This window comes from Pseudophryne corroboree, chromosome 2 (assembly GCF_028390025.1).
Source record: "Pseudophryne corroboree isolate aPseCor3 chromosome 2, aPseCor3.hap2, whole genome shotgun sequence".
NCBI classification, from domain to species: Eukaryota; Metazoa; Chordata; class Amphibia; order Anura; family Myobatrachidae; genus Pseudophryne; species Pseudophryne corroboree.
The window spans coordinates 632646888-632662260 of NC_086445.1; the positions used below are offsets into that span (position 1 = coordinate 632646888).

Below are 15373 nucleotides of genomic sequence, written 5' to 3' on the forward strand. Positions count from 1 at the left end.
AACCAGAGACAATTTTGCCCAATTTATGAGCCACCCGTGCTTTTGCAGATACATTACTGTCTGTTGCAGATGACATAGGAGCAATTCCTGCAACAGAAAAATTGTTATCCCCTGCTGTCGGAGATAAGCTGCCATTACCACCATAATCTTGGTAAATACTCTGGGGGCTCTGGCTAACCCAAAAGGTATAGCCTGGAACTGAAAATGCTGTTGGAGGATAGCAAACCTGAGCTAGCACAGGTGGGACAGTGCTATAGGAACATGTAGGTAAGCATCCTGTATATCCAGGGATACCATATAATCCCCTGCCTCCATGGCCAAAATGATGGAACGTAAAGTCTCCATGTGAAACAGAGGTACCCAAATGTATTTGTTCAGTACTTTGAGATTGAGAATGGGCCGAAATGACCCATTTGGCTTCTGAACTAAAAACAGGTTGGAGTAAAAACCCTGTCCTTGTTGTGCAAGAGGAACTGGAATGACTACTCCTGACTGAAACAATTTCTAAACTGCCTCTTGCAAAGCCCTGGCCTTCGTCCCTACCAGAGACGGGCTGGTACAAAAAAACCTTCGAGGATGGTACTTCTTGAAGGCAAAAGCATAACCTAGAGATACTGCTTCCTGCACCCATGCATCTGTTGTAGACTGCTGCCAGATCTGTGCAAACTGAAGAAGTCAGCCCCCCACCCTGGGGTCCCCAAGGTGGAGGCCCGCACCATCAGGCTGATGGCTTATTATCTGTTTTACCAACCGGTCCTCTCGTAGCCCAATGCTTTTTAGTCTTCCCAGACTTCTTGTATTGGAACTGCCTGCTATCACTTTTACCTTTAGCTTTTCCTTGAGACCGAAAGGGCCAAAAAGCCGGAACTTTAGGTTTGAAATTGTATGTGGAAGGAAACTTGACCTTCTTGGGAGTCTGCTTCTGACTACAAAATATCTGTCAATTCTTTACCAAAAAGAATATCTCCAGGAAAGGGCAAAGATTCCAAAACCTTCTTAGATTCTGAATCAGCTTTCCATGTACGTAGCCAACCTGTTCTGCGGGCAGCTATTGTTGACGCTGATGTTCCCCGGGAGGCAAAAGTACCCATATCCAATGCTGCTTCTTCCAAGAACATTGCAGCCTGTTTTATATGTGCTATATGGGATTTTTGCTCTCTAGATGCTATTGAAAAATCCCCCTCCAATGCATCAGCCCAGGCAGCTACTGCCTTTGCCATCCAAGCTGAAGCCATGGCTGGCCTTATGACTGCCCCAGACAGGGAAAAAAATGTTTTTTAGAAAACCATCCACTCTCCTATCCGTGACATCATTTAATGATGTTGAAGGCAAAGGTAATGTAGATTTTCGCACTAATCGAATCACATGCATATCTACTTTAGAGCCACCTCCCTTTTTAAATAATCCCCAGCTGGAAGAGGACAATTGTAATTCAATTTTTTAGGAATTCTAAACTTATTAGGCGTAGCCCAAGCCTCTTCTATGATTTCTGTCAGCTAATCTGACCCTGGAAACTCAGTCTTAACTGTTTTGGGACGTTTAAACACAGGTGCTTTTTCTTTTTAACACAGGCTCTGCTGAATCCTCTAAGGATAAAATGGCTTTCATTGCTTTAATTAACTCAGCTATATCCACTGAGCCGAGAGACCTTCCTCCTCTTTGTATGCCGAAGTAGAATTAATTGAGCTTTCATCCTCCGATGAATCCTCATCTGAACCATGTGTAGCCTGTGAGGATGGAGATTTACTTACCACCGGCTTATCAGCCTTTTTCTTTTGAGAGGCTGCTTCTGTAAGTGATACACCACAAGTGGGAAGCTGCATGTAAGGGTTAATCGTGTAACCTATCCCCGATACAGTAGTTGGAGGAATTATCCATTCAGCTATAGTGTCTAAAGTCTGTGCAAACGTAGCCCAAGGTGGATCAACCTGCACCTGAAACTGGCTTGTATTTTTCAAGAACCCCTGGTGAAAGCTAAAACAATTTGCACACAAACCCTCCTGAACCAGATACTGAGTGGATAACACAGCTTTGCAAGACAAACATGATATGAGTGTTGGTGTTGTTGTGAGTGTATCTTCCTCACCTTTGCCGTTCTTAGACATGATAAATAATCAACCCTTCCACAGTGCACTACACAATTAGTGTCTGTAATCACTTTAAAGTTTTTTGAAGTGACATACAATCCGACCCTACCCATGCACCAGCATTGAGGATCGGAATAAAACAAAACTAACAGAATATAGTAAAGTCAGCAATCACACTAGCAGTCAGTCATATGTTATACATTAATATAATAAAAAAATATGAGCACATCATCAACTACATTTCAAGTATGTAGGAGAACATATTACTGAATCATGTTTTAACAGATCTGCCGTATTCAGATGCGTTGTGAAAGAAACAACAGTATATGTATACAGACTCATATGCAATAGGCACTTATCTAACTATTCATACTCAAAAAGGTAGATAGGAGAATTAGTGCTGTATTACCCGTACTCAGTAGAGTGGGATACAGGTAGACTCACCTCGCTTCCAGGTCCAATCAATACGTTAGCGAATGCTGACTGGATCCAGACGCTACTAGTGTACACTGTCGCTCCATGAACCTATAGTGAACAAAGACGCTCAGTGAACACAGATGCACCAGTCATACAGCCGCCTATGCTGCGACTGGGTCCCCTTCGTGTACAGCGTCGGAGACGGAAGCGGGAAATAGTTCATGGCGAGAGACTCTGAGGAAACTGGTCATGAACCGGGGGGGAGGGACAACCAGGAGAGCGTCTGGCTCCCCACTGCCGACATCAACCCTAGGGATCGCGGCCTCATACTATTCCTGGAGCCTATGATCCCTAAGGCCTAGCGCTGGTGCACCCGAGGTGGTAGCCATGTCAGCGACTGTTTGGTAGTCTCCTCCAAAAACAGTGCGGCTGTGTCCGTATCCCCCTTCTAAGTGGAACCGATGCCTTACCTTCTCCCCGTGCCCTGGCCACAGCCTGGTAATGTCTGCTGGTCCTGCTAGTATTTCCGACACGGACGCCCGCCGAAACAGCACTGTACTTGTGGGTAAGCAGTCTCGACCCGCCGGAAAGTTGTTGGAGCAACTCTAAGGTACGTATAAGATGCTTTTTAGAAAGATTGCTCAGAAAACATAGTAAGACTATAAAAATAAAATAAGAATGCTTAGGGCTGCAAAAACCAGCAGCCCTCTGACCATGGTCCGGCTCCTGCCGCACCATATAAAAAACTGGTTTGCCTGAGCCAGGAGGCGGGGATATATGGACGGGCCCGCTGCATGCTGGGAGGCCGGAAAAAACTTTGACCGAATGGTGCAAATCCGCTGTCGCTTCATCATATCCCATTGTTATCCTGTGGATAACCTGTGGACCCTACCAAAGAAAGGATGAAACTACAAACCTGCATTTTTAAACTTTGAAGTAGCTACTAGTGTCCCAGGAAAACACCCATGGGAAATGTAAGAAGACGTGGTAAGTGTCAAATGTTCTATAACCAGAGCCAATTGACACTTACAACTTCCCTCGATATGTATGAAAACGGATATCGGAGAGAAATATCACTTTTCCCTATGATATCTGCAAACACCTAACGATTTTGCCATCACTATACTATTGCATGAAGCTGGAAAATTATTCAGATGTATTTAAAAAAATAAATTTTAAATGCACATTTATTTTTTCATATATCAGCAGGTATTACCTATTAAAAAGGGTTAATGACACTTCTCAAACTTGAAACTGGCAAGCAGCCCAACAGAAAAGATACATTTTAATTACCTACCGGTAAATCCTTTTCTCGTAGTCCATAAGGGATATTGGGGACACATTAGTACAATGGTGTATAGACGGGGTCCAAAGGAGCCGGTGCACTTTAAATTTCTTCAACTGGGTGTGCTGGGTCCTCCCCGCTATGCCCCCTCCTACAGGCAGTTATAGGTAAAATAGTGCCCGAAGGAGAAAGGACATACTTGAGAGAAGGAACATAACAACGAGTGGTGAGATTTACACACCAGCACACCACTAACAAAACAACCAGCAACGGCTGGCAACAAAACAGCGACAGCTGAACAGGTAACCATATAAAGATAACTTGCAGAACAGTCAACCCGGCAACCAATATCCCTTATGGACTACGAGAAAAGGATTTACCGGTAGGTAATTAAAATCCTATTTTCTCTAGCATCCATAAGGGATTTTGGGGAGACTTCGTACGATGGGGATGTCCCAAAGCTTCCAGAACGGGTGGGAACAGGCGGAGACTTCTGTAGCACTGCCTGGCCAAACTGGGTATCCTCATTGGCCAGGACATCAAATCTGTATAACTTAAAAAAGGTGGTCTTCCCCAACCAGGTAGCAGCTCGCCATAGTTGCAAGGCCAAGACGCCCAGGAAGACCCCACCGATCTTGCAGAGTGGGCCTTCAGAGACTGTGGAACAGGCAAGGCTGCCGACACATAAGCCTGTTGGATCGTAAGCCTGAGCCAACGAGCAATGGACTGCTTCAAAGCAGGACAACACTTTTTCTGCGCATCATACAGCACGAACAATGACTGTCTTTCTGATCCGAGCCGTTCTCTTGACATAGATCTTCAAGGCTTGCACAGCATCCAATGCCTCCGGAGGAGCAGAAGTACCAGAACTTGACGGAACCATAATACGTTGATTCAAGTGGAAAGCAGAGACAACCTTCAGCAGGAACTGCTTGCCTAGTCCTGACTTGGTCCTCATAACAGACCAAGTAAGGGCTTTTACACGATATTCTGACACACGGCCCCAATTCTGAGAAAAGCCCATCAGAAGCCAGGGCCAATACCATCACCGTCTTCCACGTGAGGTACTTTTCTTCTACAGTCATCAGGGGTTCAAACCAGGAGGACTGTAAAAATTCCAACACTACATTCAAATCCCAGGGTGCCGTGGGCGTCACAAAAGGAGGTTGAATGTGAAGCACCCCTCGCAAGAAGGTCTGAACTTCTGGCAATACCGCCTATTTCTTCTGAAAGAAAATTGAGGGGGCTGAAATCTGGACCTTAATAGAACCCAGACGTAAGCCCTTATCCACACCACCTTGCAGGAACTGGAGGAAATGCCCCAAGTGGAATGCCACAGGCGGATACGTGCATGCCTCGCACCGAGAGACATATCTCCTCCAGATATGATGACAGTGTTTTGACGTCACAGGTTTCTTGGCCTGAACCATGGTAGCAATAACCTTTTTGGAAAGGCCCTTGTGAGCTAGGATGTTTCGCTCAACCTCCATGCCATCAAACGAAGCCGCCTTAAGTCTGGGCAGAGGAACAGCCCTTGTTTAAGATCTCTTCTCAGTGGCAGAGGCCAAGGGTCTTCGACAGACATGTCCAGAAGATCTGCATACCATGTCTTCGGAGGCCAATCAGAATTGCCTGGACTCCAATGGAATCGGAGGAAACAGGTAGACCAGCCGGTAAGGCCAAGGTGACGTCAGTGCATCTACTGCCCTCACCTGAGGTTCCCTGGTTCATGAGCAATACCAAGGAAGCTTCTTGTTGAGTAGAGAAGCCATCATGTCTGTGGGCAGCCCCACCAGTCGATCTGCTGAAACACCTGATGGTGAAGCCCCCACTCTCCCGGGTGGAGATCGTGACGACTCAGGAAGTCCGCTTCCCAGTTGTCCACTCCCGGAATGAAGATTGCCGACATTGTTCTTGCATTTATTTCTGCCCAGAGGAGTATCCTTTACACTTCTCGCGTGCAGGCCCTGCTTTTTGTCCCTCCTTGGCGACTGACGTACGCCACAGCCGTGGCGTTGTCTGACAGAACTTGGATCGCATGATCCTTGCGTAGAGGAGAGGCCTGAATCAGAGCAATGTAGATCACCCGATGTTCCAGAATGTTGATCGGAAGTAGGGCATCAGGGGCTGACCACCTGCCCTGGAACGGAGCTTCCTGGGTGACAGCTCCCCATCCTCCCAGACTTGCATCCGTCGTGAGGAGAATCCAATCCTGAATCCCAAAACTTCAACCTTCCAGTAGGTTGGAAGACTGCAGCCACCAAAGGAGGGAAATCCTGGTCTGAGGTGACAGCTGTATTATCCGGTGCATCTGAAGATGTGAACCAGGCCACTTGATCAGGAGATCCAACTGAAATGTTCTGGCATGGAACCTTCCATACTGGATCGCCTCGTATGAGGCTACCATTTTCCCCAACAATCTTATGCAAAGATGGATAGATATTCGACTAGGCCGGAGAACCATTCTGACCCTCTCCTGAAGTGTTCTCGCTTTGTTCTCTGGGAGGAACACTTTCTGGGCCACAGTAGCCAGCAACATCCCCAGGAACAGGAGCTGCTGAGTTGGCTCCAGGTGGGACTTCTGTAAATTGAGGATCCACCCGTGGTGTGACAGAAGTTGGATATGGCGGTCTATATGGAGCAATAAAAGCTTCCTGGATCTCGCTTTTATCAAGAGATCGTCCAGATAAGGGACAATATTGACCCCCTGGACCCGGAGTTGGAACACCATCTCCATCATCACCCTTGGAGCTGTGGACAGGCCAAAGGGTAGCGCCTGGAACTGGTAGTGATCATTCAGCAGGTCAAATCTCATGTACGCCTGGAGAGGTGGCCAAATCAGGATATGGCGATAGGCGTCCTTTATATCCAGGGAGACCATGAGCTCCCGTTCTTCCAGGCCCGCAATCACTGCTTGCAAGGATTCCATCTTGAACTTGTAGACCTTTAGGTAAGGGTTCAAGGATTTTAGATTCAAAATGGGACTTACCGAACCATCTGGTTTCGGTAGCACGAACAGGTTGATGCAGCTGCATTGGAACAATGACGTGGGATTGGACCAATTTTAGGATGGCTTGTTGCAGCGTAACACGCGTACCTTCCAGAACTGGTTTGATTTGAAAAATCGTTGAGGAGGAGCACTGTCAAACTCCAGCTTGTAGCCCTGAGAAATGAGGTCCTTGGCCCAAGTATCCTGGCAGGAACTTTCCCAGATGCGGCTGAAGTGATGCAGCCGAACTCCCACACCGAGATCAACTCAGGGTGGATGTGGGCACAGTCATACAGAGGCCTTAGTGGAAGCTGCACTGGTGCTCTCCTGAGAACTGTCGATTGCGGATTTTCTTGTCTTACCTCTGGTGCCTCTAGCCGCATTGGAGGCACCCCTGGCCCCAGATCTAAACCTGTTAGACCGAAAGGACTGGGTAGACTGCCCCGAGTAGGAACGCCCAGCTGGCAGGGCCCCAGAGCGGAGAAACGTGGATTTCCCCGCAGTAACTTTAGAAATCCAATTCCACCCCAAAGAGCCATTTGCCTGAAAAGGGGAGAGACTCGACATTGCGCTTGGATTCTGCGTCTGCTATCCAGTGACGCAACCACAAAGCCCTGCGCGCTGACACTGCCATAGCAGTGGTCCTAGCATTAACATTGCCTATTTCCTTGAGCGAGTTACACAGGATGCGTGCAGTGTCCTGAATGTGCTTCAGGAGAGTCACTGTAGTGACCAGGGGCATATCGCCCGAGAGGCCCTCCTGAATGGCATGAGTCATCCAGCAACCTGCTATGACCAGTCTTTCTGACATACCCACTGCTGTGTAGATAGACTTCAGCGTAGTCTCTATCTTCCTATTCCCAGGGTCCTTCATGGTGAAGGAGCCCGGGCCAGCAGCACTGCCTTTTTGGATAGGTGCGAGACTGGTACGCCCATAGCCGGGATTTCTTTCCAGAATTTCCTGCCTTCAGGAGCAAATGGAAAAATGTGCAAAAAACGTTTTATCTGGATTTTTCCAGGCTAACTTAAAACAGGTAATCTAACTCTGCAGAATCAGGGAAAGTGACATTGGGCTTGTTCTGTGTGAAGAAAAATGACTGCTGTGACGCAGCATCCTCTAGCGAGAGTTTTAACACGTCCCGTATAGCTAAAATTAGGGGTTCAATACCCTGTGCAGAAGGGGAATCCCCAGTAATGAGAGTAAAGCAGGTAACCCACGTTTTAGTGGACCCGAGTTAGAGAGGGGGGGGTTTGCTCTGCCCTTGCAGCTAGGTCTGCAACATCCTGTTGCAACTCTTGCGTTTTTTGAGCATTAGCAGTGAGCTGAGATGACATATCCGACATCATGTTTCTTATGGCACCTAGCCAGGAAGGCCAGGAAGGCTCTTGACCCTCTCTACCCCCCCCCCCCCCCCCCCCCCCCCACCCCCAGTCCCCTCACTGAGCTGTGAGGACCGACTACATTGTTCACATGACAATGAACCATATGTAGTAGGAGAGAATCTGGTGTGACATACACTGCATAATTGGTGTTTTACCATGTTTACATTTACAGTAAAGAACACTTACATGCACATAGACAAGTAATACAATAGCAAGCCTGCACTTACTGTATGTGAGAGGAAGACAGAGAGAAGGGACCAGCACACTCCAGCTAAACAGCCCTAGTGAGGCTGTAAGCCGATATATAACGGTGAAAACCTGGTGTTTTGTCCTTTTCAGGACACAGATTAGTGTACAATAGCAGCTCTCCCCCTTTGCTACACCCCTGTACCAGTTTACCTGCGTATCCTGAGTGTCTGGAGGAGCTGTGTGTGCCTGCTGCTGCAGCTGTAAGCAGAGGAAGGAGCTAAAACGCCACTGGTCCCGCTCTGAGGAAGCTCCACCCCCTGTAATGGCGCCAGAGTTTCTGTAGTTTCTATACTGGCAAAAGTCTCCCCATGAGTAGAAAACATCACACAAGTGCTAGTTTTACCCACCACTGCCAGTGTACACAGGGGGGCTGTAGCGGGTCCCGTCCCACCCCAGGAGGGTCCTGTATTCCGCCCCTTGCGTTCTGCTGCACCATGAACCGGGGGACCCCCTGGCGGGGCCCCAGGTTTGTACTCACCACTGATGTCACCTTCAGGCTACTGTTAGGGGTGTGCGGCGTGCTGCGATTGTGACCGCCAAGGTGCAGTGCCCCGCTGTACAACAACCTCTCAGGACAGTGGTCCTGCAGCGGGTAAGCGGCTCTGACACCTTGCAAGGCCAGTGACCGTCCCCTCCCCTAACTCCCACGGTGCAGGTATGCTGTTGCCCAAACAGCATACCGAAAATAATAAAGATTACAATAAACTGAAGAAAACTCTCTGGAGCTTCAGAGTGTGCATCTTATCCTGAGGGCACTTTTTTCTAAACTGCCTGTGGAAGGGGGCATAGAGGGGAGGAGGCAGCACACCCAGTGAAGAAATCTAAAGTGCACCGGCTCCTTTGGACCCTGTCTATACCCCATCGTACTAAGTCTCACCAATATCCCTTACGGATGCTAGAGAAATATCTTTTATACTGAAAAGACCAGTAACAAACATGACAAATGAATAGCGACAAGTGAACTACACAATTACCTTCCTCTACAACCTCTCCTACGAACACCTTAGCAATTCCGGACATGGCAATGACAACATTCTGGGACACTGAGCAGCCTGTTATGGACTGAATCAGCTGGAAGGGAGAGAACAAAGGGCAATACATTAGAAACCTTAAAAGGCTCAAAACTCTGGAGACCAACAAAGATGATCCAGTATTAAGATGGCCATAAGTTATGAACAGATCATTTCTTATTATTATCCAACTACTCAAAGCGCTGACATTAAGGAGGTCACGATATGGCATATAAATTACAAACTATGACATGAAATAAAAGCCCCTGCCCAAATGGATCATGTGCAACATTTAAAGAGAAGAAATCTTACAGTCTCCTAATTGTTTGTAGGGAATGTAGTTAAAACGCCACCGGACGGAATCCCGGTGGTCGAAATACCAACACCTGGGATACCGAACGCTCTGTTAGCGGGACACGCTCTCATCCTGCCGCAGGGGGGTGGGAGGTTAGGTTTAGGCACTAGTAGGAGGGTTATGGTGCAGGGACGGGAAGGGGGTGGTTAGGTACCAGGGAGGGAGGGCTGGGGTTAGGCACCCACAAGGGAGGGCTGGGGTTAGGGGAGGGTTCGGGTAGTTTCTGGGGGGCTGTCAGTATTTTGATGGACGTGATGTCGCTGTTGGTATTATGACCATTTGTAGGATATTTGCAAAAATTAAAACAGCTGGTTGGAACGAATACACAATAAAAGTTTAAGAAAATAAAAAAAACATTGGCTGTGTAGGGGATAGGACAGAACAGTGTGTAATCTAGTGCAGTTAGATCAGCTAGCTTCAGTACTTGGGTGCCACCAATAAGGCACAGGAATAACTTAAAAAAAAATAAAAAAAATGTAATGCATGGATGCCTCTGACCAAAAACATACTACTTAAGAAGGAGAACCACCCTGCACCTTGCCGCTTCTAATAGCAACACAGTGAGATGTCCTTACATCTGGAAGATTGGGAGCAGAGTTAAACGCTCGCAACACCAATATAATCCATTTTATGTAACAACATTATAAGGGGCCGATTCAATTGTCATTATCGTGGCCACCACAAGAGGGTACCCAACAGCAGCAATTCAATTATTCTGCCGTTTGGGCATCCAGCTGCAGCAGAGGACACATTTTTTCTCACAGCCTCCTAAGGTGCGAGGAAAAAAAATGTGTTGAAATTCTGCACTTTGGATGTCCAAAATGGAGTTTGGACGCCAAAAGCAGGGAGTTTAGATGAGTTTGGCTGTTTTAGATGGCTAAACCCGGTCTGTTTGGGCACCCAAACATAACTGAATTGTGAGAATTGTTTGGCATTTAAAGTCATGTTTAGACAGGTTTTTTTGACGTCCAAAACAATTGAATCCACCCCCGAGTTCAGCAGTGCTGCCCATTTGGCCCTACCTGTGTGGAGTTTGTATATTCTTCCCATACTTGCGTGTGTTTCCTCCGAGTACTCCGGTTTCCTCCCACAATCCAAAAATATGCTGGTAGGTTAATTGGCTCCCAACAAAATTAACCCTAGCATGATTGTGTCTGTGTGTACATGCGATAGGGAATATAGACTGTAAGCTCCACTGGGGCAGGGACTGATGTGAATGGGCAAATATACTCTCTGTACAGCACTGCGGAATATGTGTGCGCTATATAAATAACTGGTAATAAATAAAATAAAATCAGTCAGAATGTCTTCTATTATTCTGCCAGCACTGTTAAAACACACACATTTCACTGCTAGGGCTTGCATTCAACAGTCAGAGGTCCCCCCCCCCCCCCCCCAGTGGGGGGAGAAGCACGCATATATTAATGAACCCATATACCTTTCTATTTATTTTGTTCTCTATACAACTTTTTCTTATTAGGTGGTAGGGAGTTTATGTAAGGAGAGTAAAGAAGGAAATTAACAGGTTTATAATGATTCAATACCCGTTTAATGGCCGCTTTAGGGAATGCAGACCGTCTGTACATCTCATAGCGATTCAGCTGTTCTTCTGAGAAGGAAGACACCAAAATTCTACAGAAGGGAAAAGACCATCAATGCAAGTTGGTTGCTATGGACAACTTCTCCACTCTTTTCACTGCTTGATACATCAACCCCTAAGTCCATATAGCTTCCCCAGATTTTACTTCTCAAATCAAGAGTAGTTTTATTAAAGAATTTGATTCTAAAAGCAAACATAACAAGAATTACATTGAGAAACAGGAATACAGTTTCATATAATGTCATGTAAAACGTTTCAAATGTATTTCATTTTCTAATGAGGGAACTCTGCGAGTTCAGCTATCTCTAAGAGAATGCACAGAAGTGACCAATAAAGTGAAAATACCAGAATGTACTACTAGCATTATATTATACAAGCATTATAAAATACATAATGCAGTTCTGTGAATAACCCTAAACTCAGATTTGGTAGAGCAATAACAGCCTGGGAGGGTTGGGCTTGATTTGCCTTGTGTTTGGGATGTTGGCGGTGAGAATACAGACCGCAGCATCCTGATGTTCGAAATCCCCCTGCACCAGGGGGTAGGCAAATACACCCCCTCCCCCCCCCCCCCCCCCCACACACACAAACCCTAGCACACCCTCCCCGTAGCAGAAACCTAACACTCCCCCCGCAGCCTAACCCTAATCCTCCCTGGAGGGGTTCCGAAACCTACCCAGCCCCTCCCCGCAGCCTAAACCTAACCTCCCCTTTCCCCCGTGGCTTACCTCCTGCGGGTCGGTGTCTGCTCATTCGGCATCCCGACTGTCAGGATTCCGGCGCTGGGGATGGTGAACCTTTTCGGGATACCAGTGTTGTCATTCCGAATAGTGTCGGGATTCCGGCGTCCGTTATTATGACAGCCGGGATACTGAATGGATCCCATCTGGTCAGTCTGACCCATCCCGTTACACTGAAAATCGAAAGCAAAGCCTCCTCATCTAGGAATTTTTTTTTCCTGCCATGAACTTTCTAATAATGAATGATTGACCATAGTAAAAACCACATTCGGTAGGTTGGCCTAACCACTTTTCTAGTTACTGCCAAAACTTACATATTCTGGGAATCATCTGAGAACATCCAGGTACATTTACCTACAGACAAAATCTATGAACCCTAGAAAATGCCAAAAAAATAAGAATTTACTCACCGGTAATTCTATTTCTCATAGTCCGTAGTGGATGCTGGGAACTCCGTAAGGACCATGGGGAATAGCGGGCTCCGAAGGAGGCTGGGCACTCTAGAAAGATCTTAGACTACCTGGTGTGCACTGGCTCCTCCCACTATGACCCTCCTCCAAGACTCAGTTAGGTACTGTGCCCGGACGAGCGTACACAATAAGGAAGGATTTTGAATCCCGGGTAAGACTCATACCAGCCACACCGTACAACTCGTGATATGAAACACAGTTAACAGTATGAAACAATAGAGCCTCTCAACAGATGGCTCAACAATAACCCGATTTAGTTAACAATAACTATGTACAAGTATTGCAGGTAAACCGCACTTGGGATGGGCGCCCAGCATCCACTACGGACTACGAGAAATAGAATTACCGGTGAGTAAATTCTTATTTTCTCTAACGTCCTAGTGGATGCTGGGAACTCCGTAAGGACCATGGGGATTATACCAAAGCTCCCAAACGGGCGGGAGAGTGCGGATGACTCTGCAGCACTGAATGAGAGAACTCCAGGTCCTCCTCAGCCAGGGTATCAAATTTGTAGAATTTTGCAAACGTGTTTGCCCCCGACCAAGTAGCTGCTCGGCAAAGTTGTAAAGCCGAGACCCCTCGGGCAGCCGCCCAAGATGAGCCCACCTTCCTTGTGGAATGGGCATTGACAGATTTTGGCTGTGGCAGGCCTGCCACAGTATGTGCAAGCTGAATTGTACTACAAATCCAACGAGCAATAGTCTGCTTAGAAGCAGGAGCACCCAGCTTGTTAGGTGCATATAGGATAAACAGCGAGTCAGATTTTCTGACTCTAGCCGTTCTGGAAACATATATTTTCAGTGCCCTGACAACGTCTAGCAACTTGGAGTCCTCCAAGTCCCTAGTAGCCTAGGCACCACAATAGGCTGGTTCAGGTGAAACGCTGACACCACCTTTGGGAGAAACTGGGGACGAGTCCTCAATTCTGCCCTATCCATATGGAAAATCAAATAAGGGCTTTTACAAGACAAAGCCGCCAACTTTGATACTCGCCTGGCAGAAGCCAAGGCCAATAACATAACCACCTTCCACGTGAGATATTTCAGATCCACGGTTTTTAGTGGTTCAAACCAATGTGATTTTAAGAAACTCAACACCACGTTGAGATCCCAAGGTGCCACAGGAGGCACAAACGGGGGCTGACTCTGCAGCACTCCTTTTATAAATGTCTGAACTTCAGGTACTGAAGCTAGTTCTTTTTGAAAGAAAATCGACAGAGCCGAGATCTGTACCTTAATGGAACCCAATTTAAGGCCCATAGTCACTCCTGCTTGCAGGAAATGCAGAAATCGACCTAGTTGAAATTCCTCTGTTGGGGCCCTTTCGGCCTCACACCATGCAACATATTTTCGCCATATGCGGTGATAATGAGTTGCTGTAACCTCTTTCCTGGCTTTAGTAAGCGTAGGAATGACTTCCTCCGGAATGCCCTTTTCCTTCAGGATCCGGCGTTCAACCGCCATGCCGACAAACGCAGCCGCGGTAAGTCTTGGAACAGACAGGGCCCCTGCTGCCGCAGGTCCTGTCTGAGTGGCAGAGGCCATGGGTCCTCTGATATAAATTCTTGAAGTTCTGGGTACCAAGCTCTTTTTGGCCATCCACGAGTATCGTTCTTACTCCACGCCTTCTTATTATTCTCAGTACCTTTGGTATGAGAGGCAGAGGGGAGAACACATAAACCGACTGGTACACCCACGGTGTTACCAGAGCGTCCATAGCTATCGCCTGAGGGTCCCTTGACCCGGTGCAATATATTTTATAGCTTTTTGTTGAGGCGGGACGCCATCATGTCCACCTGTGGCCTTTCCCAATGGTGTACAATCCTATTGGAAGACTTCTGGAGGAAGTCCCCATTCTCCCGGGTGGAGGTCGTGTCTGTTGAGAAGATCTGCTTCCCAGTTGTCCACTCCGGGAATGAACACTGCTGACAGTGCTAACACAAGATTTTCCGCCTATCGGAGAATCCTTGTGGCTTCTGCCATCGCCATCCTGCTTCTTGTGCCGCCCTGTTGGTTTACATGGGCGACTGCCGTGATGTTGTCTGATTGGATCAGTACCGGCTGGTTTTGAAGCAGAGGCCTTGCCGGCCTCAGGGCATTGTAAATGGCCCTCAGGTCCAGAATATTTATGTGTAGGGAAATAACCTGACTTGACCAAAGTCCCTGGAAATTTCTTCCCTGTGTGACTGCCTCCCAGCCTCAAAGGCTGGAATCCATGGTCACTAGGACCTAGTCCTGTATGCCGAACCTGCGGCCCTCTTGAAGATGGGCACTCTGCAGCCACCACAGTAGAGATACCCTGGTCCTTGGAGACAGGGTTATCAGCCTATGCATCGGAAGATGCGATCCGGACCACTTGTCCAACAGGTCCCTCTGAAAAGTTCTTGTATGGAACCTGCCTAATGGGATTGCTTCGTAGGAAGCTACCATTTTTCCCAGGACTCGCGTGCAATGATGCACCGCTACCTATTTTGGCTTCAGGAGGTCTCTGACTAGAGATGACAACTCCTTGGCTTTCTCCTCCGGGAGAAACACTATTTCTGGTTTATGTCCAGAACCATCCCCAGGAACAGTAGACGTGTCATAGGAACCAGCTGTGACTTTGGACTGTTTAGAATCCAACCATGCTGTTGTAGCACTTTCCAAAATAGTGCTACCCCGACTACCAACTGCTCCTTGGACCTCGCCCTTATAACGAGATTGTCCAAGTACGGGATAATTACAACTCCCTTTTTTTGAAGGAGTATCAACATTTCGGCCATTACCTTGATAAAACACCCTCGGTGCCA

The 15373-nt window shown here is 47.4% G+C and overlaps 1 protein-coding gene across 1 annotated transcript in view; it reads right to left on the minus strand.

Moving 5' to 3' along the window:
* Positions 1 to 15373, minus strand: part of TAF11 (TATA-box binding protein associated factor 11) — a 35284-nt gene that overhangs the window by 14007 nt on the left and 5904 nt on the right. Inside the window, exons 3-4 of the mRNA XM_063954908.1 lie at positions 11320 to 11407; positions 9385 to 9481 (exon numbers count right to left, since the gene is read on the minus strand). Of these exons, the coding sequence (XP_063810978.1) occupies positions 9385 to 9481; positions 11320 to 11407 (185 nt within the window). The remainder of the gene's footprint in view (positions 1 to 9384; positions 9482 to 11319; positions 11408 to 15373) is intronic.